The 23,385-nt window shown below is 40.4% G+C and overlaps 1 protein-coding gene across 5 annotated transcripts in view; it reads left to right on the top strand.

The window, feature by feature from the left end:
- Window positions 1-23,385, top strand: part of EXD2 (exonuclease 3'-5' domain containing 2) — a 96,477-nt gene that overhangs the window by 47,227 nt on the left and 25,865 nt on the right. For 3 of the 5 annotated variants that reach the window (XM_082384391.1, XM_082384394.1, XM_082384390.1), the window contains exon 2: window positions 11,605-11,990. In XM_082384391.1, coding sequence (XP_082240517.1) covers window positions 11,652-11,990 — 339 coding nt within the window. In that variant the 5' untranslated portion in view covers window positions 11,605-11,651. Of the gene's footprint in view, window positions 1-10,621; window positions 10,771-11,604; window positions 11,991-23,385 lie in introns of all 5 variants that reach the window. The other 2 variants (XM_082384393.1, XM_082384392.1) reach the window with 1 other exon arrangement.

The raw sequence follows: 23,385 nt of genomic DNA, 5'->3' as shown, positions 1-23,385 counted from the left end.
TTTATAGACAGCAGTTCTCACAGTTCTGGAGGCTAGAAGTCTGAGATCAGATTGCCAGCATGGTTGAGTCCTGATGAGAGTTCTCTTTTGGGCTGCAGACTGCCAACAACATCTCATTGTATCCTTTTATGGCAGAGGTCAGAGAGAAGCAAGGTCTCTTGTGACTTTTTAAGGGCACTAATCCCATTCACGAGGGTGCCACCCTTTTGACCTCATCTGATCCTAATTACCTTCCAAAGGCCTCACTTTCTAATACCAAATATTGGGGGTTGAGATTTCCACATGAATTTCAGAGGGACACAAACATGCAGTCTGTAACACAAGATTTGATTTTTCTCACTCCTAACCCAGTATTGAACCATACTGCTTCTTTATAGTATGAAGGCTCAATAAGGGGAAAACAATTTTGTTTCACATGAATAAACGGATTTTTGTAATTTTGATAATTGAATTAGAAATATTTATCATAGGACTTCCCTGGTGGCGCAGTGGTTAAGAATCCACCTGCCAGTGCAGGGGATACAGGTTTGAGCCCTGGTACAGGAAGATCTCACATGCCACGGAGCAACTAAGCCCATGCACCACAACTACTGAGCCTGTGCTCTAGAGCCTGCAAGCCACAACTACTGAGCCTGCAAGCCACAACTACTGAAGCCCACGTGCCTAGAGCTTGTGCTCTGCAACAAGAGAAGCCACTGCAATGAGAAGCCTGTGCACCACAAAGAAGAGTAGCCCCCACTCGCCGCAACTAGAGAAAGCCCGCATGCAACGAAGACCCAATGCAACCAAAAATAAATAAATAAATCCATTTATTTATTTATTTAGTTTAAAAAAGAAATATTTATCATAAAATGTTAACATATAATACCTTGAATTGAGTTTTATTCATTCAATAAATATTTATTATTATCAGTTCTGTGCTACTTGCTGAAGGTATTTATATATAAATGAAGAAACCAGTTAAGGTCCCTATACATGCTGGAGATATTTATATATAAATGAAGAAGCCAGTTAAGGTCCCTATTTTCATGAGGTTTACATTCTAGTGGGAAAGATAGACAATGAATGAACCAGCGGTCATTAATTCTTCAGTTGGGCCAACAGGAGAAAAATCAGAAATATCCCTGAATTTTGACAATTGCATACACTTGTGTAACACAAGCCTCCATCAAGACATGAAACTTTACCACAGTTCCAGAAAGTTCCTTCATGCCTGAAATGCTATTCCTTAGAATTTGTCATATCTGGCTTTTTTTGTCATTCGGTGCTCAGCTTAAATGTCTCTTCCCTGTACCCACCTCTCCCAGAGGCAACTATTGTTCATATTTTTTTCTACCGTAGATTAGTTTTAGCTGTTCTAGAACTTTATATAAATAGAATTATACAGTATCTCTTTTATATCTGGCTTCTTTCACTCGGTGTTATGTCATTTAAGATCCATCCAGATTGCATGTATCAGTAATAAGTTCCTTTTTATTGCTGGTTAGCATTCCATGTAGGTATACCACTTGGGCTGTTTCCAGTTTGGGGCTGTTATGAATACAACTGTAATGAATATTCTTATACAAGTCTTTTTGTTGATATATTTAATTTCTCCAACTTGGGACTCAGAGAACTGTACCAAATCTGACCTCCTTCATCTTCCAAGTCTTCATTATGTGGATATTGAGTTTCTCAATCCATCCTCTGTGTCTCTGTTCTTACATTTTCTACCTCTTTATCTCTGTGATGCGTTCTGGGTGACTTCCTCAGATTTATCCTCAATTCAGTAACTTTTTCTCTCTCTCTGTATGTTTGATCTGCTGTTTAACCTGTCTATTTTAAAAATTTTAACAGATTTTTTCATATCTAGAAATTCTACTTTTTGTTGCCTGCTGTTCATGTTTGGGATTTTATTTTCCTGAATTTCCCTGGTTGTTACTTTGAAGTCTCTTTCAGATCTCAGTTATAGATATTTTTTTGCTGGCTCTGTGAGCTATTATTATTGATTTTAGGGTTTTGGGTTTTATTTTGTTTTCATTCGTTTGTGAGCACTCTTCTAGGGAGTGATCTTCCGTGGGAGTCCTGCATGTTTCCTGCATGATAAAGCAGTTTTACCATTGCATGGTAAAACAGTTTTATGATCAGCTCTGCTTGGTTCCAACAGAACTGACCAATTCTAAGCATTTTAGTTTTAGTTTCTTGGCTGAGGGTTTCCTTTTTCAAGGATAATGTGAACTTGGGTCCTTTATCTGTCCAGAGTGCAGGTTTGAGGGGCTGTCCTTTCATGAGGGACTCTGTTCATATTCTTTTTTTTTAATTGAATGAAAGATTCTTTATATTCTATAATACTTTACAGCTTTCAAAAGTTTCACACACATGATTTCATATAATCCCAAAATAACCCCCTTTTTTCCTCCTACCCCTCTATTGCCCCTCCCCCTTCCCTCCCCCAACTGGTAACCACTAGTTTGTTCTCTGTGAGTCTGCTTCTTTCTGTTATATTCACTAGTTTGATATATTTTTTAGATTCCACATGTTGGTGATATTATACAGTATTTGTCTTTCTTTGTCTGACTTATTTCACTTTGTGTAATGCCCTCTAAGTTCATCCATGTTGCTGCAATGGTAAATTTTCATTCTTTTTTTATGGCTGAGTAGTATTCCTTTGTATATACTGTATCTTCTTTTTTAAAAAAATTATTGAAGTATAGTTGATTTACAATGTTGTGTTAGTTTCAGGTGTACAGCAAAGTGATTCAGATATATACATCCTTTTTCAGATTCTTTTCCCTTATAGGTTATTACAAAATATTGAGTATATTTTAAGTACTGGGCTATACAGTAGGTCCTTGTTGGTTATCTATTTTATATATAGTAATGTGTATACGTTAATCCCAAACTCCTATTTTATCCCTCCCCCACCTTCCCCTTTGGTAATCATAAGTTTGTTTTCTATGTCTGTGGGTCTGTTTTTGTTTTGTAAATAAGTTCATTTGTGTCATTTTTTTAGATTTCACATTTAGGGGATATCATATGATATTTGTCTTTGTCTGACTTACTTCACTTAGTATGAATCTCTAGGTCAATCCATGTTGCTGCAAATGGCATTATTTCATTCTTTTTTATGGCTAAGTAATACTCCATTGTGTATATATACCACATCTTCTTTATCCATTCCTCTGTTGATGGACATTTAGGTTGCTTCCATATCTTGGCTATTGTAAATAGTGCTGCAATGAACATTGGGGTGCATGTATCTTTTCGAATTAGTGTTTTTGTTTTTTGGGGGTATATACCAAGGAGTGGAATTTTTGGGTCATATGGTAGTTCTATTTTCAGCTTTTTGAGAAACCTCCATACTGTTTTCCACAGTGGGTGCACCAATTTACCTTCCCACCAACAGTGTACAAGGGTTCCTTTTTCTCCGCATCCTCGCTAGCATTTGTTATTTGTGGGTTTTTTTGATGATAGCCATTCTGACAGGTGTGAGAATGTGGTTTTGATTTGCACTTCCCTGATGATTAACGATGTTGAGCATCTTTTCACGTGCCTGCTGGCCATCTGCATTTCCTCTTTGGAAAAATAGCTATTCAGTTCTTCTGCCCACTTTTTAATTGGGTTGTTTGTTTTGTTTTGTTTTTTGATGTTGAGTTGTATGAGCTGTTTATATATATTGGATATTAATCCCTTATTGGTCATATCATTTGCAAATATTTTCTCCTATTCAGTAGATTGTCTTTTCATTTTGTCAGTGGTTTCCTTTGCTGTGCAAAAGCTTTTTTTTCTTTTGGCTGTGTTGGGCCTTTGTTGCTGCGCACGGGCTTTCTCTAGTTGCAGCGAGCAGGGGCTACTCTTTGTTGCGGTGCGTGGGCTTCTCATTGCAGTGGCTTCTCTTGTTGCAGGGCATGAGCTCTAGGCATGCGGGCTTCAGTAATTGCAGCACACGGGCTCGGCAGCACAGGGGCTCTAGGTCACCTGGGCTTCGGTAGTTGTGGCATGCGGGCTCAGTAGTTGTGGCTCACGGACTCTAGAGTGCAGGCTCAGTAGTTGTGGCGCACGGGCTTACTTGCTCTGCAGCATGTGGGATCTTCCTGGGACCAGGGATTGAACCCGTGTCTCCTGCATTGGCAGGCAGATTCTTAACCACTGCACCACCAGGGAAGTCCCTTTTTTTTCTTTTTTTAAAAAATTAAAAAATATATATTTTTAAATAAAAATTTTTTTCTTTCTTTTTTTTCTGTGCAAAAGCTTTTACATTTAACTAAATGCTATTTGTTTATTTCTTCTTTTATTTGCTTTAGGAGATGGATCCAAAAAAATATTGCAATTTATGTCAAAGAGTGTTCTGCTTATGTTTTCTTCCAGGAGTTTTATAGTATCCAGTCTTACATTTAGGTCTTTAATCCATTTTGAGTTTATTTTTGTATGTGGTATTAGAGAATGTTCTGATTTCATTCTTTTCCATGTAGTTGTCCAGTTTTCCCAGCACCACCTATTGAAGAGACTGTCTTTTCTCCATTGTATATTCTTGCCTCCTTTGTCATAGATTAGGTAATCAGAGGTGCATGGGTTTATCTCTGGACTTTCTGTCCTGTTCCATAGATCTATATTTCTGTTTTTTGTGCCAGTACCATACTGTTTTGATTACTCTAGCTTTGTAGTATAGTCTGAAGTCAGGGAGCCTGATTCCTCCAGCTCCATTTTTCTTTCTCAAGATTGCTTTGGCCAGTCAGGGTCTTTTGTGTTTACATACAAATTGTAAAATTTTTTGTTCTAATTCTGTGAAGAAATACCATTGGTATTTTGGTAGGGATTGCATTGAATCTGTAGATTGCCTTGGGTAGTAAGGTCATTTTCACATTAATTCTTCCAATCCAAGAACACTATGTATCTTTCCATATGTTTGTATCATCTTCAATTTCTTTCATCAGCATCTTATAGTTTTCCAAGTACAAGTCTTTTACCTCCTTAGGTAGGTTTATTCCTAGGGATTTTATTCTTTTTGATGTGATGGTAAATGGGATTGTTTCCTTAATTTCTCTTTCTGATAGTTTGTTGTCATTGTATAGAAATGCATCAGATTTCTGTATATTAATTTTGTATCCTGCAACTTTAGCCAGTTCATTGATCGGTTCTAGTAGTTTTCTGGTGGCATCTTTAGGATAGTATCATGTCATCTGCAAACAGTGACTGTTTTACTTCTTCCTTTCCAATCTGGATTCCTTTTATTTTTTTTTTCTTCTCTGATTGCTGTGGCTAGGACTTCCAAAACTATGTTGAATAAAAGTGGTGAGAATGGGCATCTTTGTCTTGTTCCTGATCTTAGAGGAAATGCTTTCAGCCTCCACCATTGAGTATGATGTTAGCTGTAGGTTTGTCATTTATGGCCTTTATTATGTTGAGGCATGTTCCATCTATTTCTTTGTATGTTTTTAAAGAATGTGTATTCTCAAAATGCTGGGTGAAGAATTCTATACATGTTCCTTAGAAAATGCTAATTAATGATGTTGGAGACATGCCTGCAATAACTGGTGATTCTTGGATGTCTTTTCATATTTAAGAGTGCTGTAGGCTGAATGTTTTGTGTCCCCTCAAAATTCATATGTTGAAAACTAACCCCATTTGGGGGGACTTTGAGAAGTGATTAGATCATGAGGGTGGAGCCCTCATGAGTGGGATTAGTGCCACTCCCTTCTGGCCTGCAGAGTTTCTGCAGAAAATAAGCTGATAGCCTTGTATATTATTTGTTGCTTTTCCGTTGCTGCTTTTAATACTATCTTTCGTTTTTGTCATTTTGATTACAGTGTGTCTTGGTGTGTTCCTCTTTGGGTTAATCCTGTATGGGACTCTGTGCTTCCTGGACTTATATGTCTGTTTCCTTTCCCAGGTTAGGAAAGTTTTCAGCTATTACGTCTTCAAATATTTTCTCAGGCTCTTTCTCTTTCTCTTATTTTTCTGGGACCCCTATAATATGAATATTAGTGGGCTCGATGTTATCCCAGAAGTCTCTTAAACAGTTCTCATTTCTTTTCATTCTTTTTTTTTCTGTTCAGTGGCAGTGATTTCCACTACTTTGTCCTCCAGGTCACTGATCCATTCCTCTGTATCATTTGGCCTACTATTGATTCCTTCTAGTGTATTTTTCATTTCAGTTATTGTATTCTTCATCTCTGTTTGGTTGTTCTTTATAATTTCTAATTCTCAGTTAAAAACTTCTAACTTCTCACTTTGTGCATCCATTTTCCTCCTGAGTTCTTTGATCACCTTTGCAATCATTACTCTGAACTCTTTCTCAGGTAGATAGCCTATCTTCACTTCGCTTAGTTCTTCTTCTGGGGTTTTGTCGTGTTCCTTCATCTGGAACATGTTCCTCTGCTGCCTCATTTTGTCTAAGTTGCTATTTTTATTTATTTATTTTTATTTATTTATTTTTTTAATGTATTTTTTTTTAACGCATTGTTTACTCTGTTTATTTATTTATTTATTTTTGGCTGTGTTGGGTCTTCGTCTCTGTGCAAGGGCTTTCTCTAGTTGCGGCAAGTGGGGGGCCACTCTTCATCGCGGTGCGCGGACCTCTCACTATCGCGGCCTCTCTTGTTGCGGAGCACAGGCTCCAGACGCGCAGGCTCAGTAATTGTGGCTCACGGGCCTAGCTGCTCCGTGGCATGTGGGATCTTCCCAGACCAGGGCTTGAACCCGTGTGCCCTGCATTGGCAGGCAGACTCTCAACCACTGCGCCACCAGGGAAGCCCGCTATTTTTATTTTTATGTATGTGGTAGATTAGTTACATTTCTTGACCTTGAAGAAGTGTCCTTCTGTAGGAGATGTCCTGTGTGTTCCAGCAGTGCGCTTCTGTCTCATCACCCAAGCTATATGCTCTAGGGGTTCCCCTTAAGAGGGCTGGGTGGGTCCTTCTGTTGTGGTGGGCTGACTGTGTGGGGGTCTGGTAGGCCTGGTTGGTCCCTAGTCTGGTTGGTTGCCAGGTCCTGCCTTATATGGATGCTGCTGGGTGCTGTTAAGAGGGCCTGGTAACAAGGCGACTGGCTTCAAAACCCTAGGGAGTCCTGGGGCTAGTGCTGGCTCACTGGTGGGTAGAGTCAGGGTCCGGAGGACTCCAGGGCTGTTGCCTGCCCCCTGGAGAGTGAAGCCAGGCCCTGAGGTTACTGTTGGACTACTGGCAGGCAGAGCCAGTTCCTGGAGTCTGGCTGCAGGGTCCAGGGATCCCAGAGCTTGTTATAGATCATTGGTAGTGGGGGAGGTGGCGATTTCTGACACAGTTGGTATGGGTTCTGGGGTGTCCTGAAGCTTGTGTTGGCCTGCTAGTGCACAGGGCCAGGGCCCAGCTGGTCCCAGGGTAGGGTGTAGCCTGCTGTGGGCAGGCTAGGTCCACAGGCTGTGGGATTGTGGTTTTCTTGTGTCTGGTGTCTGTCCCCTGGTGGCTGAGGCTGGTCTAGAGGCTAGTGCAGGCTTCCTGGAGGGCAGGGCCAATGTCTGCCCACTGGTGGGTGGAGCTGGGTCTTGGCCCTCTGGTGGGCAAGGCCCTGTCTAGAGGAGTGTCTAGAGGAGGCTGTGGGCTCAGGAAGACTTTAGGAAGCCTGTCTGCTTATGGGTGGGGCTGTGTCCCCACTCAGTTAGTTGTTTGGCCTGCGGCATCCCAGCACTGGTGTCTACAGACTATTGGATGGGGCTAGGTCTTGGCTCTAATGAGCTAGAGGGAGGAGCCCAAGATCACGCCCACCAGCACTGGCTTCCAAATATGACTGAGCTGCCAAATTTAGCTGTTGTCAGCTACAGCCGGCTCCCCACCTCTCCAAGGCCAGCAGGTAGGTTTGACTCAGACTCCTATCAAGTTACTGCTTTTGCCCTGAGTCCCGGTGCATGTAAGATCTTGTGTGTGCCCTTTAAGAGTGAAGTTGTATTTCCCACAGTCCTTCCTGAAATTAAGCCCGGCTGGCCTTCAAAGCCAAATGATCTGGGGGCTAGTCTTCCTGGTGCAGGACCCCCAGGCTGGGGAGCCTAACGTGGGGCTCAGAACTCTCATTTCTGTGGGAGAACTTCTGCACTATAACTTTTTTTTTTTTTTGACCACGTGGCTTGTAGAATCTTAGTTCTGTGACCAGGGATCGAACCCACACCCTTAGCAGTGAAAGCACGGAGTCTAACCACTGGACCACCAGGGAATTCCCACGTCTGCACTATAATTATTCTCCAGTTTGTGTGTTTCCCACCTGGGAGTGTGGGACTTGATTATATCATGTCCCCTCCTACTCATCTTGCGGTTCCTTCTTTGTGTCTTTAGTTGTAGACGATCTTTTCTGGGAGGTTTTGGTCTTTTTCATAGATGGTTGTTGTGCAGATAGTTGTGGTTTTGGTGTGCTTGTGAGAGGAAGTGAGCTCAGGGTCTTTCTACTCCACCACCTTGGCCAATCTTCAGGGGACTGTGTTCATATTCTCAGCCTTGGGCAGGTGGCTTGCCTGGGCCATAGTAGGTGAACACTTACAGGTTCTTGTTCATGGACAAGGCAACACTCTCCTGCATCTCCACTGTGCCCTGGGCCTGTGGCCTAGACTTCTGTCCCTGGGCTGGTGATATTCTCTAGCACTGGGGCTGGTATGAGTTCTGGTCTCTGCCCAGCTTTATCTCCTACCCACTGTGGGTTCCCTTCTTCCATTTCTGACACTTGATGATTTCCCTTTCTTCTTTTTAACTGTGTATTAAACTTTTATTATCTTTTTTTTTTAATATTTGTTTATTTATTTATTTATTTGGTTGTGCTTAGTCTTAGTTGCATCATGTGGGCTCTTTAGTTGTGGCAGGCGGGCTCCTTACTTGCAGCTTGCCGGCTCCTTAGTTGTGGCATGCGAACTCAGTTGCAGCAAGCATGTGGAATCTAGTTCCCTGACCAGGGATCGAACCTGGGCCCCCTGCATTGGGAGCACGGAGTCTTAACCACTGTCCCACCAGGGAAGCCCCTTATTATCTTTTCAATGTTTTCTCCAACATTTGTATTGTTTAGAGTGAGAAAGGGAAGGGTTTTTATGTCTTCTCAGAGTATTTTAACTAGAAATCTTTCTATGCAAGTTCTTTAATCTTATTAAGTCCCAGTTTCCTCTTCAATAAAAGTGCTGGAGAAAGTACATATGAATACTTAAGCATAGTTTCTGCAAAAAAGTAAATATTTTAAAAACAGCATAGCCATTTTATTGTTTTCATTAGTACTGTAATAATTGTTGTGATTCCATTTTTCCTCTCCATTGCTGAATATCTCTGTAGGCATAATTATAGCCCAGGGTTGTTGTAAATATTAAATTATTTTTAAAAATTTGTTGTTGACGCTTTTAAAAATTGTTAAAAATAGTGCACATTGGGAGTTCCCTGATAGTCTAGTGGTTAGGATCCTGGGCTTTCACCACTGTGGCCCGGGTTCAATCCCTGGTCAGGGAACTAAGATCCCACATGCCCCACAGCATGTCCAAAAAGAAAAAAAAAAAATGGAATTCCCATTGAATGGGAAACCCTCAGCCATAGAGAAGTGTAGGCAGGCTCTAATAGGTCACTGTGTCTTTGGGCAGTATATATTTTAGGTCAGAGCCTACAGATGGGTAACCCAGAGCCCAAAATGTTTTTATTTGGCTGGCACAATGTTTCAAAAACTCTAAATTTGTTGCTAACACTTAAAAATGGTGATATTTCACATAAAATTCAGATATCTAACTTTTCTTGAGTAATCAGGATAATCAGGATAATCTGACCACACTGGGCCTTCTTCACAAACAGTATCAACAGCTTGTGCTGAATGGTTGCTCTGCCATGTTTTCTCTCCATTATTGAGGCCAAAGGCCACTTACCATTTATTGTTACACATTTACTGTCGTTTTTTAAAATAGTACAGAAATAGTTGTATATGCCTATTCTTCTGTCAAAAATAGGAAAACAAGAGATAGATGGAGAAAAACCACATTGTAAGCATTGATGAAAAAATTAATCAGTTGGTCTAAGAAAGAAATGGAAGATTTTATTCGAGCCAAATTTGAGGATTATAGCCCAGGAAGAGCATCTCAGAAAGCTCTGAGACCTGTTCCACCCCTTAGAAGTCAAGGCGCAGTTATGTAAGTTTTTTGAGACAGAGGCTGTACATCAAATGCTGTATTATTGGCAGTTTACATAATCCAGATCTAAGTGCCATGTGACCCCTTATGAGATCAAGAAGGAATGGCATCTTTCCTTACACAACAAGGAGTTGTCTTATTGATGCTAGAATATTGCTCTTTATGGTTGAGCAGGTATTTCTGTCAGTGGGGAAGGTTTGGTTAATGCATAGTGTAGATACACAGTGCACAGTGGGAGGAGAGAGGAGGCCAAAGGACAGAAAAAATTTTTTTGTTTAAATTTTTCTTGTCTTGCCATAAAATATGAATTTTATTTCACGTACAAAAAATGGAAAAGAGGCTATTTTGTGATAGAAAGGAAGACAGTTCCTACATATTTAATAGGATGTCTGTGTCAGTTTTCTCTTGCACTTGGCTTGCTTCACTTATTTATGTTATCCTGTTTGGACCCTGTGGACATTTCAATTTGCAACCTCCTCCTGAACATCCTGGATTTCTAAGTGCTGTTCTTTTCTTTTTCTTTTCTAGTCCTGTCTTCCCTTTTGTACTGCCCTAGCTTACCCTCAATAACTGAGTGTGTTTCCACGGAGAACTACCGAGACGTCTAGAGCAACGGAAAATCCATGTGTACTCAAGCCTGTTTGCTCCATCCCTCACCAGCCATGCCTCCTAGAAAAGTAAAAGTCCCCCTACCACTTGCTGATGATTAGATTTTTAAAATTTTTTATTTCTTTCTTTTTGGCTGCGTTGGGTCTTCGTTGCTGCTCACAGGCTTTCTCTAGTTGTGGCGAGCGGGGGCTACTCTTCGTTGTGGTGCGAGGGCTTCTCACTGTGGTGGCTTCTCTTTGTTGCGGAGCACGGGCTCTAGGTTTGCAGGCTCGGTAGGGCTCTAGGTTCGCAGGCTCAGTAGTTGTGGCACGTGGGCTCAGTAGTTGTGGCGTGCGGGCTCCAGAGAGCAGGCTCAGTAGTTGTGGCTCACGGGCCCAGCTGCTCCGCGGCATGTGGGATCTTCCCAGACCAGGGCTCGAACGCGTGTCCCCTGCATTGGCAGGCAGACTCTCAACCACTGCGCCACCAGGGAAGCCCTAGATTTTTTTTAAATTGCAAAGCAGACGTTTCCATTCAACTCTTAGAGATTGAAGGTTCAAACACAAACACCCTGAGGAAGATCCATTAACTAAAATTTACTCACAGTAAATCAGCAAGTGGAAGTAAGAGTCTAGTTTATTCTGTTTTGATTGATGTGATTTTATAGGATTAAGAGAGCCCTGGGCAACTGGTAGAGGGCAGGGGGTCTTTCTTGGATGGAGACAGAGGTGGAGTACAGGACATACAAAAGGGGGAAAAATTTTAAAATATCACTGTTTCATGTGGAAATTTGTTGCAATTTTTTTAGTTTGTGAGCACACGGATTGTGAATGCAACATTTTTTGCGGGGTGGTGGTGGGGCACTTGTGTCTGTGGAGCTTTAAATTCTGTATGTGAATATATTGTTGCCATTTGTTTTGCAGATTGTGGGATTAGCGATATGCTTTCCTAAACAACAGAAAAGTTGAAGATGTCTAAACACTTAGTGGCTTGGACAGTGACCACCGTTCTTGGTATGGCCGTCGGGGGGTTTGTCCTGTGGAAAGGCATCCAGCGCCGGAGGAGTAAAGCAAGTCATGTAACCCAGAAGCAGCTGCCACAGCAGCAGCAGAAAGTGCCAGGCAGGAGAGAGCGGCCCGCTCCAGTAGAGGACCAGCCGCACTCCAGTGCCCCCAGAGCCTCGTGGGAAGAGAGGATCCTTGGAGCAAAGGTGGTGACTGTGTCTCAGGAGGCGGAGTGGGATCAAACTGAGCCCTTGCTTAGGAGTGAGTTAGAAGATTTTCCAGTGCTTGGAATCGACTGTGAGTGGGTAAGTTAAAAAGCAAAAACAAAACGTATCTTTTCTGCTTTTCCAGCTAGGGACCTTGAATAGTCAAATAGAGGATAAGATTAAAGGAGAATTAGCTTGTTCTCAATTTATTTGTAAATAGATTTTAGCAGAAGGAGAAGCGGCTTCTCTTCTCAGGATAGGGGAGTGCTTATAATCATGGATTCTGGAGTCTGAGCTACATGAGTCCATTTTCACCACTTATTCTGTGAACTTGAACAGTACTTAACCTCTTTGAGCCTCAGTGTACTTATCTGTAGCAGGGGTGTAATGGTAACTACCGCCCAGGGCTTTTTTAAGGATTCAAATAGATAATCCCTATATAGGCTTCAGCACAATTTTAACAGAGAGTAATTGCTCATTAAATATTAGCTACTGTTAATATTTTTAGTAGTATTTTCATAGGATGCCATGGAGAAGATAGTTAAGGAGGTCTAGTTAAATGTGTTTATTACACAAATTGGGATTTAAAAAGATAATAGTTTAAATGCTAGACACTATTTACTCTAAGCCAGGTATTATGTTGTTTTTTCTTTCATTATCTCATTTAATTTTGACAATAATCCTTTGTAGGAAGATACTGTTATTATTTCTTTACAGATAGGAAGTGTTAAAAGGTCTAGTTACTTGCCCAAGGCTATGAAGCTAGTAACCAGCATTTGAGCTGGTCTTCCTTAACCATGGGTTAATTTTTCTAATAGCTATTACTTTGGGGGAGTTGTTACATAGTTGTGACGAGGATAATATGGTACACCTACTCTTCTGTCATTCTGATTCACAGAGTGAACTTTAATCTCCTTGCAACAGAAGATACTACAAAATATAAATAAGTCACAGTAATCATCTCTTATTAATTCAGCATAATACCTTGCCAAAATTCTGTGATCTATGTCTTCTGGGTATCTGGAATACAGTCAAGAGCCAGGAAATGTAATCGAAAGAGGCCCTAAGCAGAATTGCTGCCACAAAATCAGATCACAGGTTGGTAGGAGGAGCTAAAGATGCCAGTACAATGATGACCAAGAAGAGAACACCTGACAGTGTGGGAAAAGTTTAGTAGTCACATAAGGCCTTACGGAGCTACTGAGGGTATTTCTTTTTTTTCTTTTTTGGCCGTGCACTGCACGGCTTGCGGGATCTTAGTTCTCTGACCAGGGATTGAACCTGCGCCCTCTGCTTGAAAGTGTGGAGTCTTAGCCACTGGACCGCCAGGGACTTCTCGAGGGTATTTCTTTATATCAGCAATAGCAGTAGTAGTTTATACCAATGACCTTGGGCCATCAGGAAAGGATTGGGCACCTTTTGTTTATTGTGTATAAGAATTATATCATTTTAGAAATAAACATATTTCTATATCATTTTAGACATATTTACACCAACAACCATAAAAGAAAACATTAGTAAACAGTGAGCTTTAGTAGATTAGGAAAACTCACATTTGCCCAACACCTTGATTATCCTACCAAGTGAAGTATAACTGCAGCAACAACGGGGTAGTCTGAAGTGAATAGTAATGCAATCGATTTAATAATATGTTTAATCGCTGTAGCAGAGTAAGTTAAAGTGGCAAATAATCCAAAACCCAGCTCCTTATGGCTTTGGAATATATTGAACTTCTTCTGATGCCACATTCCCTTCAGGTGTGATTGCATTTCTCTGATTGCTGCCACGGAAGAACTTTCATCCATCCTCCTTCTTTTCATTCTTCCATTTCTGATTCGTTTTCTCTTTCATTCACTTTTGTGTAAGTATTTGCTTAGTTATTGTTTTTGTTCTTGTTTTACACAGTCAGTATTTGTTTCAATTTACCAAAGTGTTTACCTTTTTCTTTGCTCATCTTTCCTTATATCTCAGAACTTTCTGGCATCATTCTCTTTAAGGTTGTCCTTTAGAAGTTCATTTCTTGAGGGGTCATTGATAGTAAACGTAATTATTACTGTTTTGAAAGTGTCCTTATTTTGCTTTTGATCTTTGAAGATATTTTCACTGGATATGAAATTCTAGTTTAGCAGCTTATCATTTTCAAGATCGCATTCCACTTTCTTCTGGCTTCCATTGTTGCTGTTGAAAATAACTGTGAGTGTAAATGTTGATTCTTTATAGGTAATCTAATTTTGGTAGCTCCTTTTAAGATCTTTTTGAGTTGCTGGTTCTGAAGATTCGCTCTCATGAGACTAGTGTTTTTCTCTTTCTGTATTTCCTGCTTGGGATTCAGAGAGATATCCTGGATGTAAGGATTGGTATCATATATCAATTTTTAAATTCTCTTTGAAGATTGCCTTTACCCTGTTTTTTCTTCTCCTCCTCTTCCTCCTCCTCCTCTTCTTCCTACCCCTCCTCTTTCACCTTCTTCTTCTTCCTTTTTTTTTTTCCTTCTTCTTTCTTGCTAGAATTAGATCAGCTATATTCTGAACTTTTTCTGCTCTCCTACATGTCTGGTAATCTCTTTTATATTTAACATATCTTAGTCTCTCTGGATTCATTCTGCACAATTTCTTCAGGTCTCTTTTATAGTTCCCTTTTTCTTTCTTTAGTTTTGTGTAATCTGCTATTTAACTTACCCCTTGAGTCTTTTTTTTTTTAACCATTTTTATTGTGAAATAAAACACATCAAGAAAAGTGCCTGAAACAAAAACAAAGAGCTAAATGATTTCACTAAAGAGAACAGCTGTGTAACTGGAAACTAGGTCAAGAAACAGAATTTGCTAGTACCCCAGAAGCTCCCCTTGTGACCCCTAGTAATCACTGTCCTCCCACCAAGGGTTACTATTATCCTGATTTTATGGTATTTACTGTCGTGTTTTTCTTTATACTTTTACTACTTAAACATGCATGCCTAGGCACAATAATTGAGTTTTGTCTGTCTTTTAAATTTAATGTAAATGAAACTATCAAGTGTGTATTTTGTGTCTGGCTTCTTTTGTTCAACATTATGTTTGTGAGATTTACCCATGTTGTGTGTGACTGTGATTCATTGCCATATGTCCATTGTGTAAATATATCATGATTTATTCATCCATTCTAATATTGATGGACTTTTGGGTTGTGTACAGTTTGGGGCTCTTACAAAGAATGCTGCAGTGAACAAATGCACTTATTATTATTGGGCGTATGTATCTATGAGTGGAGTTCTAGGTCATAGAGTTTGTATATATATCTTTAACTTTTATAAATAATGCCAAATTGTTTTCCAAGGTGGTTTTAACTAGTTTACCCTCATCAGTAGTAATGAGTGTACCCATTGTTTCTAGCTGTTTTCAGAAGTGGTTCTACTAATTTAATCTCTCACCAAGACTGTATGAGAATTCCCTTTGTCTTATAGCCTTGTCCACATTTGGTACTGTCAGATTTTAAAATTTTAGCCATCCTAATGGATGTGTAGTAATATTTCATTGTGGTTTTAATTTGCATGTCCCTGACCAGTACTGAGATTGAGCATCTTTCTATATTTTATCGATCATTTTGATATCTTCTTTTCTGGAGTACTTGTTCAAGTCTCTTGCCTCTTTTTCTGTCGAGTTGTCTTTTTCTTACTGATTTATAGTTCTTTATATATCTTGGTTATGGACCCTTTGTGAGTTAAATGTCTTCCTCCATTCTGTGGATTGCCTTTACATTCTTTTACTGTTAAAGCTTGATGATCAGGAGATCTGTATAGTGCTGTGTAACAAATCTTACCTTATCCCTAATCGTGAATATACTCTCCTATGTTATTTTCTTGGAGTTCTATGGGGTTTTTTTTTTTAATACATAAATTTACTTATTTTATTTATTTATTTTTGGCTGCGTTTGGTCTTTGTTCCTGCACGCAGGCTTTCTCTGATTGTGGCAAGTGGGGGCTACTCTTCGTTGCGGTGTGCGGGCTTGCAGTGGCTTCTCGTTGCAGAGCACGGGCTCTAGGCGTGCGGGCTTCAGTAGTTGTGGCACGCAGGCTCAGTAGTTGTGGCTCACGAGCGCTAGAGCACAGGCTCAGTATTTGTGGCGCATGGGCTTAGTTGCTCTGCGGCATATGGGATCTTCCCGGACCAGGGCTCAAACCCGTGTCACCTGCATTGGCAGGTGGATTCTTAACCACTGCACCAACAGGGAAACCCTAAATGTGTGACTCTGTTTCTGTTTTGTAATTTAGTTCACGTGTAGCCATTTTTAGATTCCACCTATAAGTGATAACTTATGATAAGTCTCTTTTTCTGTCTGACTTATGTCACTTAGAATGATTGTACCTAAGTCCACCCGAGTTGCTGCAACTGGCCTTATTTCATTGATTTCATGGTTGAGTAATATTCCATTGTACATAAGTACCACATCTTCTTTATCCATTTTTTCCTTCCAAGCACATTTATGTTGTATCCAAGTCGAGGCTCTTGTAAACAGAGCAGCACTAAACGTTGGGATGCCTGTGTCCTGTGGATTTTTGGTTTTCCCAAGATATACGCCCATGAGTGGAAGTGCCGTATGCTCTGTAGCTCTGTTTTTTTTTTTTTTTTTTGGCTGCGCTAGGTCTTCGTTGCTGCCTACGGGCTTTCTCTAGTTGCGGCGAGTGGGGGCTACTCTTCGTTTCGGTGCGCAGGTTTCTCATAGCGGTGGCTTCTCATGTTGCAGAGCACGGGCTCTAGGCACGTGGGCTTCAGTAGTTGTGGCACGCAGGCTCAGTAGTTGTGGCGCACAGGCTTAGTTGCTCCGCGGCATGTGGGATCTTCCCAGACCAGGGCTCGAACCCATATCCCCTGCATTGGCAGGCGGATTCTTAACCACTGCACCACCAGGGAAGTCCCTGTAGCTCTGTTTTTAGATTTTTTATTAAACACAATACACTTCTCCAGAGTGGCCGTTAGCAATTTACATTCCCACCATCAGCATAACAGGGCTTCCCCTTCTCCACGCACCGTCCTGCATTTCTGGTTTTTACACTTTGTGAGGATGGCCCTTCTGACTGATGCGAAGTGATACCTCTTTGTAGTATTGATTTGCATTGTCCACCTGTTTGGTTGGCCAAAAAGGGCGTATGCGTTTTTCCTGAATATCAGGAAAAACGCATACGCCCTTTTTGGCCAACTGCATCATTGGCGAAGTTCAGCCACTTTTCATGTGCTTTAATGGCAGGTTCAATCTACCTCTTGAAATCCCTTTCCTGCAATTCTGCCTTGCTTGCAAGTCCTTTTCGATGACTTACCTCAAGACATTTTTTGATGATAGGTATCATTTACAGCCCTGCAGGTTTGAATTGCAGTGTCCCTGAGCTCCATTTTTCAACTTGTTGTTTTGGGAACTGGCCACAAAACAGCAGGATTGCTTCAAGCCCTATTCTGGTTCCGGGGGCAAGCTGAGCCTTTGGTCAGTTCCTCTTCCTGATTGGAAATTAAAGTGGCATGTGCCTGTCCAAACAACTAGGGCTTGTCTCTCATTGGTTTCCCCGCTTCCGCTTCATCCTCCGGACAAATTCCAAACTGTGCGAAACAGGATGTTGAAGGTGCTGACTTCCCCAGGTGGGGAGATTGTTAGGAAAGAGGCTGGAGGGGGGAACCTGGCCACCAGGAGATGAGGATATGAGGTGCCTTTTCCAAACTCTTCCCGGTCAGCCGGTGTACCATCCTCTGGGTGTCCCATGCATGTTTTAGCTGTAGGAAGGGTCCCCAGCACCTGGAGATTTGGGACCCATGGAATGGGGACCAGGTAGCAGTACTCTAAAGGGGCTGCATTTGCTGGCCCATCCTCACCAAGCCTCTCAGCCCCACGAGTGTCCAGCCTTAGCTCCCATCCAGCTGTGGGTCTAGATGTGGTCTGTCCAGGTTGCATCACAGCCCCGAACGAATTCTGTAAGAATTTCTCTCTCTCTCTCACTTTTTTTTTTTTTGAATTTATTTTTATAATGGTATATATCTGATTTTCAGTGCTGTGTTTCTTGCTGCTGTACCTCCATTTGATTCACTTACAGAGAGACATCAATAAATTCTTTTTCAGATTCTTACCAGTCTTTTTGGTTTTTTGTTTTTTTTGGCTGTGTTGGGTCTTTGTTGCTGCGCACAGACTTTCTCTAGTTGCGGGGAGCGGGGGCTACTCTTCATTATGGTGCGTGGGCTTCTCACTGCGGTGGCTTCTCTTGTTGCAGAGCACGGGCTCTAGGTGTGCGGGCTTCAGTAGTTGTGGCGCATGGGCTTAGTTGCTCCATGGCATGTGGGATCTTCCCGGACCAGGGCTCGAACCTGTGTCCCCTGCATTGGCAGGTGGAATCTTAACCACTGCGCCACCAGGGAAGCCCGAGTTTTGTGGTTTTAACATTGCATATTTAGATTTATAATCTATCTGGAATTGATTTTTTTGTGTGTGTGTGTATGATGTGAAGTAGGGTTGAGTTTCATTTTTTCCTCTTATGGATATCCAATTGTCCTAGCACCACTGATTGAAAAGATAAATCTCACTGCTGTGCAATGCCACTTTACTATAAAACAGGTATCTCTTTTTTTCATTTTCTTTTTTAAAATAAATTATTTATTTATTTATTTTTTGTCTGCGTTGGGTTTTTGTTGCTGGGTGTGGGCTTTCTCTAGTTGTGGCGAGGCGGGGCTACTCTTCGTTGCGGTGCATGGGCTTCTCGTTGCAGTGGCTTCTCTTGTTGCGGAGCACAGGCTCTAGGCACGCGGGCTTCAGTAGTTGTGGCACGCGGGCTCACTAGTTGTGGCTCGTGGGCTCTAGAGTGCAGGCTCAGTAGTTGGGGTGCACGGGCTTTTAGTTGCTCTGCGGCATGTGGGATCTTCCCGGACCAGGGCTCGAACCCGTGTGCCCTGCATTGGCAGGCGGATTCTTAACCACTGCGCCACCAGGGAAGTCCCAAAACAGGTATCTCTATAGGAATAGATCTATTTCTGGACACTTTAGTAGTCTATTTTTCTATTCTTCCACCAGTGATCACAAACTGTCTTAGTTACTGTTGCTTTATAATGACTCTTGATATCTGCCACAGCAAGACTTTCTATCTTGTTTTTTTCCCGGAGGGTCTTGGATAGTCTTGGTCCTTTGCATTTCCTTATACATTTTAGAATCCGCTTTTCAGGTTCTACCAAAAATAATTTCTTGATATTTTGATTAAGATTGCATTGGATCAATAGATCAGTTTGTGGGGAATTGACTTCTTTCCAATATTGAGTTTTATAATCTAAGAATATTTATTTAGATCTTTAACTTCTCTTAATAATATATTTGTAGTTTTCTGTGATTTAAAAATATTCTGTTTTAAATGAAATCTTAAAAAATGATGTGGGGGCTTCCCTGGTGGCGCAGTGGTTGAGAATCTGCCTGCGAATGCAGGGGACACGGGTTCGAGCCCTGGTCTGGGAAGATCCCACATGCCGCAGAGCAACTGGGCCCGTGAGCCACAATTGCTGAGCCTGCGCGTCTGGAGCCTGTGCTCCGCAACAAGAGAGGCCGCGATAGTGAGAGGCCCGCGCACCGCGATGAAGAGTGGCCCCCACTTGCCACAACTAGAGAAAGCCCTCGCACAGAAACGAAGACCCAACACAGCCATAAATAAATAAATAAATAAATTTTTTAAAAATGGGCTTTATTTAAAAAAAAAAAAAAATGATGTGGGTCTTTCCTGGTGGTGCAGTGGTTAAGAATCCGCCTGCCAGTGCAGGGGACACGTGTTCCAGCCCTGGTCCGGGAAGATCCCACATGCCGCGGAGCAACTAAGCCCATGCGCCGCAAATACTGAAGGCTGCGCACCTGGTGCCCGTACCCCGCAACAAGAGAAGCCACCGCAATGAGACGCCTGCGCACCGCAACAAAGAGTAGCCCCCACTCACTACAACTAGGGAAAGCCCACACGCAGCAATGAAGACCCAACGCAGCCAAAAATAAATAAGTAAATAAATTAATTATTTTAAAAAGTTGTGTTTCTTTCTGGTATATAGAAATGTAACTTTATATGTATTTCTCTTATACTAAGGAACTTACTAAACTCACTTATTAATTCTAATTACTTGTAGATTCTTCTGGGTTTGTATATAAACTATTATATTATCTGTGAAGTGACAATTTTTTTTCCAGTCCTTACACTTTGTATTTCTTTTCCTGCTTTGCTGAACTGGCAAGGATCTCAATATAGTGCTCAGTATGAGTGGTGACAGTAGGCATCCTTGACTTATTCTCTATCTCAGAATGACAGCTTTCAACATTTTCATATTGAGTACGATATCTTTAGTAGGTTTGTTTACAGATTAAATACATTCAATTCTATTCTTGGTTTCTTAAGAATTTTTTTGTTTTGTTTTGTTTTGTTTTGTTTTGGCTGCGCCACGCAGCTTATGGAATCTTAGTTCCCTGATCAGGCACTGAACCGGGGCTCTTGGCAGTGAAAATGTGGAGTCCTAACCACTGGACCACCAGGGAATTCCCAAGAGTTTTTTTTTTTTTTTTTTTTTAAAGAATGAGATATTGTCATTTGCAGCAGCAAGAATGGACCTAGAGAATATCATACCAAGTAAAGTAAGTCAGACAGAGAAGTACAAATATTAATAGGATATCACTTATATGTGGAATCTAAAAATGATAAATGAATCTATATACAAAACAGAAATAGACTCACAGACATAGAAAACAAACTTATGATTAACAAAGGGGAAAGGGGGTGGAGGAGGGATAAACTAGGAGTATGAGATTAACAGATATAAACTATTATACATAAAATAGATAAGCAACAAGGATTTATTGTATAGCACAGGGAACTAGATTTAATATCTTATAATAACCTATAATGGAAAATAATTTGAAATATATATATACATATATACATATATATATATATATAAAACAATCACTGCTGTACACCTGAAACTAACACAATATTGTAAATCAATTATACTTCAATTTTAAAAAAGTTTTTTTTAAATTATGAATAGTTGTTGAATTTTATTAAGTGCCTTTTCTGAATTTCTTGAGATGAGTATGTAGCTTTTCTCCTTTATTCTGTTCTTGTGGTGAAAATACATTGATTTTTGAATTCCTGGAATAAATCCGACTTGGTCATGATGTCTTATTCTCCTTATACATTGCTGAATTCACTTTACTAGTGTTTTAAAAATAATCTATATTCATGAGTGATATTGGCTTATAATTTTCCTTTCTAGAAATGACCTTGTCAGATTTTGATTAAAATGTTATGCTGGCCTCATACAAGTTAGGGCTGTTCCTTGTTTTTGTGTTCTCTGGAAGAGTTTGTGTAAGATTGTCATTCTTTTTTCCTTAAATGTTTGATTAGAGTCTACTGGTGAAGCCATCTGGAGCTTTCTTTTGAGGGAAGTTTTTGAATTATGAATACAATTTTTAAAATAGTGTTGGGGCTATACATATTTTCTATTTCTTCATGTCTGTTTTGATAAATTTTATTTTTCATCTAAATATGTCTTCTTTCAAAATTTTAAATTACAGGCATATACTTGTTTATAATATCCAGTGACTTTTTTTTTTCCTATCTGATGGATATGTAAGGACATTTTTGACAATGCTTATTGGCTTCTCTTTTTTTTTCTTGATTACTCCTTCCATGGGTTTATCAGTGTTATTAGTCTTTTCAGAGAACCAGCTTCTGGCTTTGTTGATCTTTATTGTATGTTTATGTTCCATTATGCTGATTTCTGCTCTTTATTATTTCTTTTCATCTACTTGTTTGGGTATAATTTGCTATTCTCCATTTATTCTTCGACCTACTCTAATCTGACATCCTACCATACTACTCCACTGAAACGGATGAAGTTGATGGCTTTCTTGTTTTCCAGTCCAGTGGACACTTATTTGGACTCATGTTATTCTAGCTCTCAAAAGCATCTGCATAATTCCTGCACAAGACATTCTCTTTGGCTTTCATGCCATCATGCTCTCCTATCTCCTATCTTACTGTTCTTTCCTCTTTTTCCTTTTCTGATCCCCCTTCTACCTCACATCCAAATATTGAGTTGACGTAGGCTTGGTCTCTTCTGTATCCACCCCAGGGACTGCAAACTCAGATGCCTACAAGGTCCAGACAGGAAATGTAAATGAACAATGTAGAGTGATTGTTTGCATTTTCGAATGCATAGGAACATTCTTCAATTTCATAAAGAAGTATGCTCCCTCCCTTTTTTCTTTAAACACAAGACCTCTGTGATCTATCTTCCATTTTCCTAGTTTTGATAGAGACATGGATCCTGAGAAATATTTCTTTGCTGGAAAAACAGTGGTTTACAAATACAGTGATAAATGGGAAATGACAGTTGGCTTCAGTGTTGAGAAGACATTATGGTGAATTAGAGAATTCATGCCTTATATAAATGAGGAAGCTGCTATACAGTTCAAGCCAAGTGTTGCCAGATTGTCCAGTTCTTTAAAAAGAAACTCGATATATTCTAGATTTTTTTTAAATGTGAACTCCACTGCAATTTAAAAGTTCTGGCACAAGTTTTTAAAATGTGGAGATCAAAAAAATATATAATATTAAACATCTGTGGGTCAGCAGACAGGTCCAAGGACCACTAATTTATGTCCTCTAATCTATATTCTTTTTCTAAGTGACCTCACCTAGTTTTATAGCTTTAAATATCGTTGATAGGCTGAAGACTCTCAAAATTAGAACTCCAGCCCTTTACATCCACCTGTCTACTTGACATCTCCCTTGAATGTCTAATAGTCATCTCAGACTTAACATGTTCCTAACAGACCTCTTGATTTTTCTTCCCAAACCTGTATTATCCCTAGTCTTCTCCACCTTTAAGATTAAAATCAAGAGAGACATGCTCCCCGCTAAGGTTTGTCTAACAGAAGTGATATGATTGAAAGTCAGACACAAAAAGGCAGTTATCATATGTTAAGTTTCTTTAATGGCAAAATATGTGGAAATTCAAAGAAGTGGTTCTAGAAAGCAGGAAATAACACAGCATTCTACCAGATAGAGGTATGTGTTTCCAGATTCCCCCGAGTTACCCATGGTGATGTGTAACCATGGATAAATCACCTGTATAAAATGAGGATTCTGCCATGTTTTAGAAGCTATTATTGCCTTTCTCCTGGGGAGAGGGAGATGTTAAATAGATTTCTGGCCCCTGACTCCTGCCTGATTTTTTCTGGAGTCTCTGGCTATAGACTGCCTTGCTTAACAGGTGCAAAGTAATTGGTGTAATAAAGACTGAATGAAGTGAAGGTCATTTTCCCAAGAGCATCCTTCTGCAGGCCCAGGCTTCAGGCTTGCCTGAAGTTCCCTCCTTTTTCCTTACTATTAACCCTTCATTTCCATTTAGAAAGTATTACCCTTGTTATTTCCAAAATAGATTTTGCATCCATATACTTCTCTACATCTCCTCTACTTCCTTCCTAGTCCATCCCTCAAGAGTCTCTTATTTGGACCTTT

The sequence above is a fragment of the Balaenoptera borealis genome (assembly GCF_965194805.1).
Source record: "Balaenoptera borealis genome assembly, chromosome: 3".
NCBI classification, from domain to species: Eukaryota; Metazoa; Chordata; class Mammalia; order Artiodactyla; family Balaenopteridae; genus Balaenoptera; species Balaenoptera borealis.
Note: the sequence above shows the minus strand (reverse complement) of the source record. Positions and strands in the feature narration are given on the sequence as shown.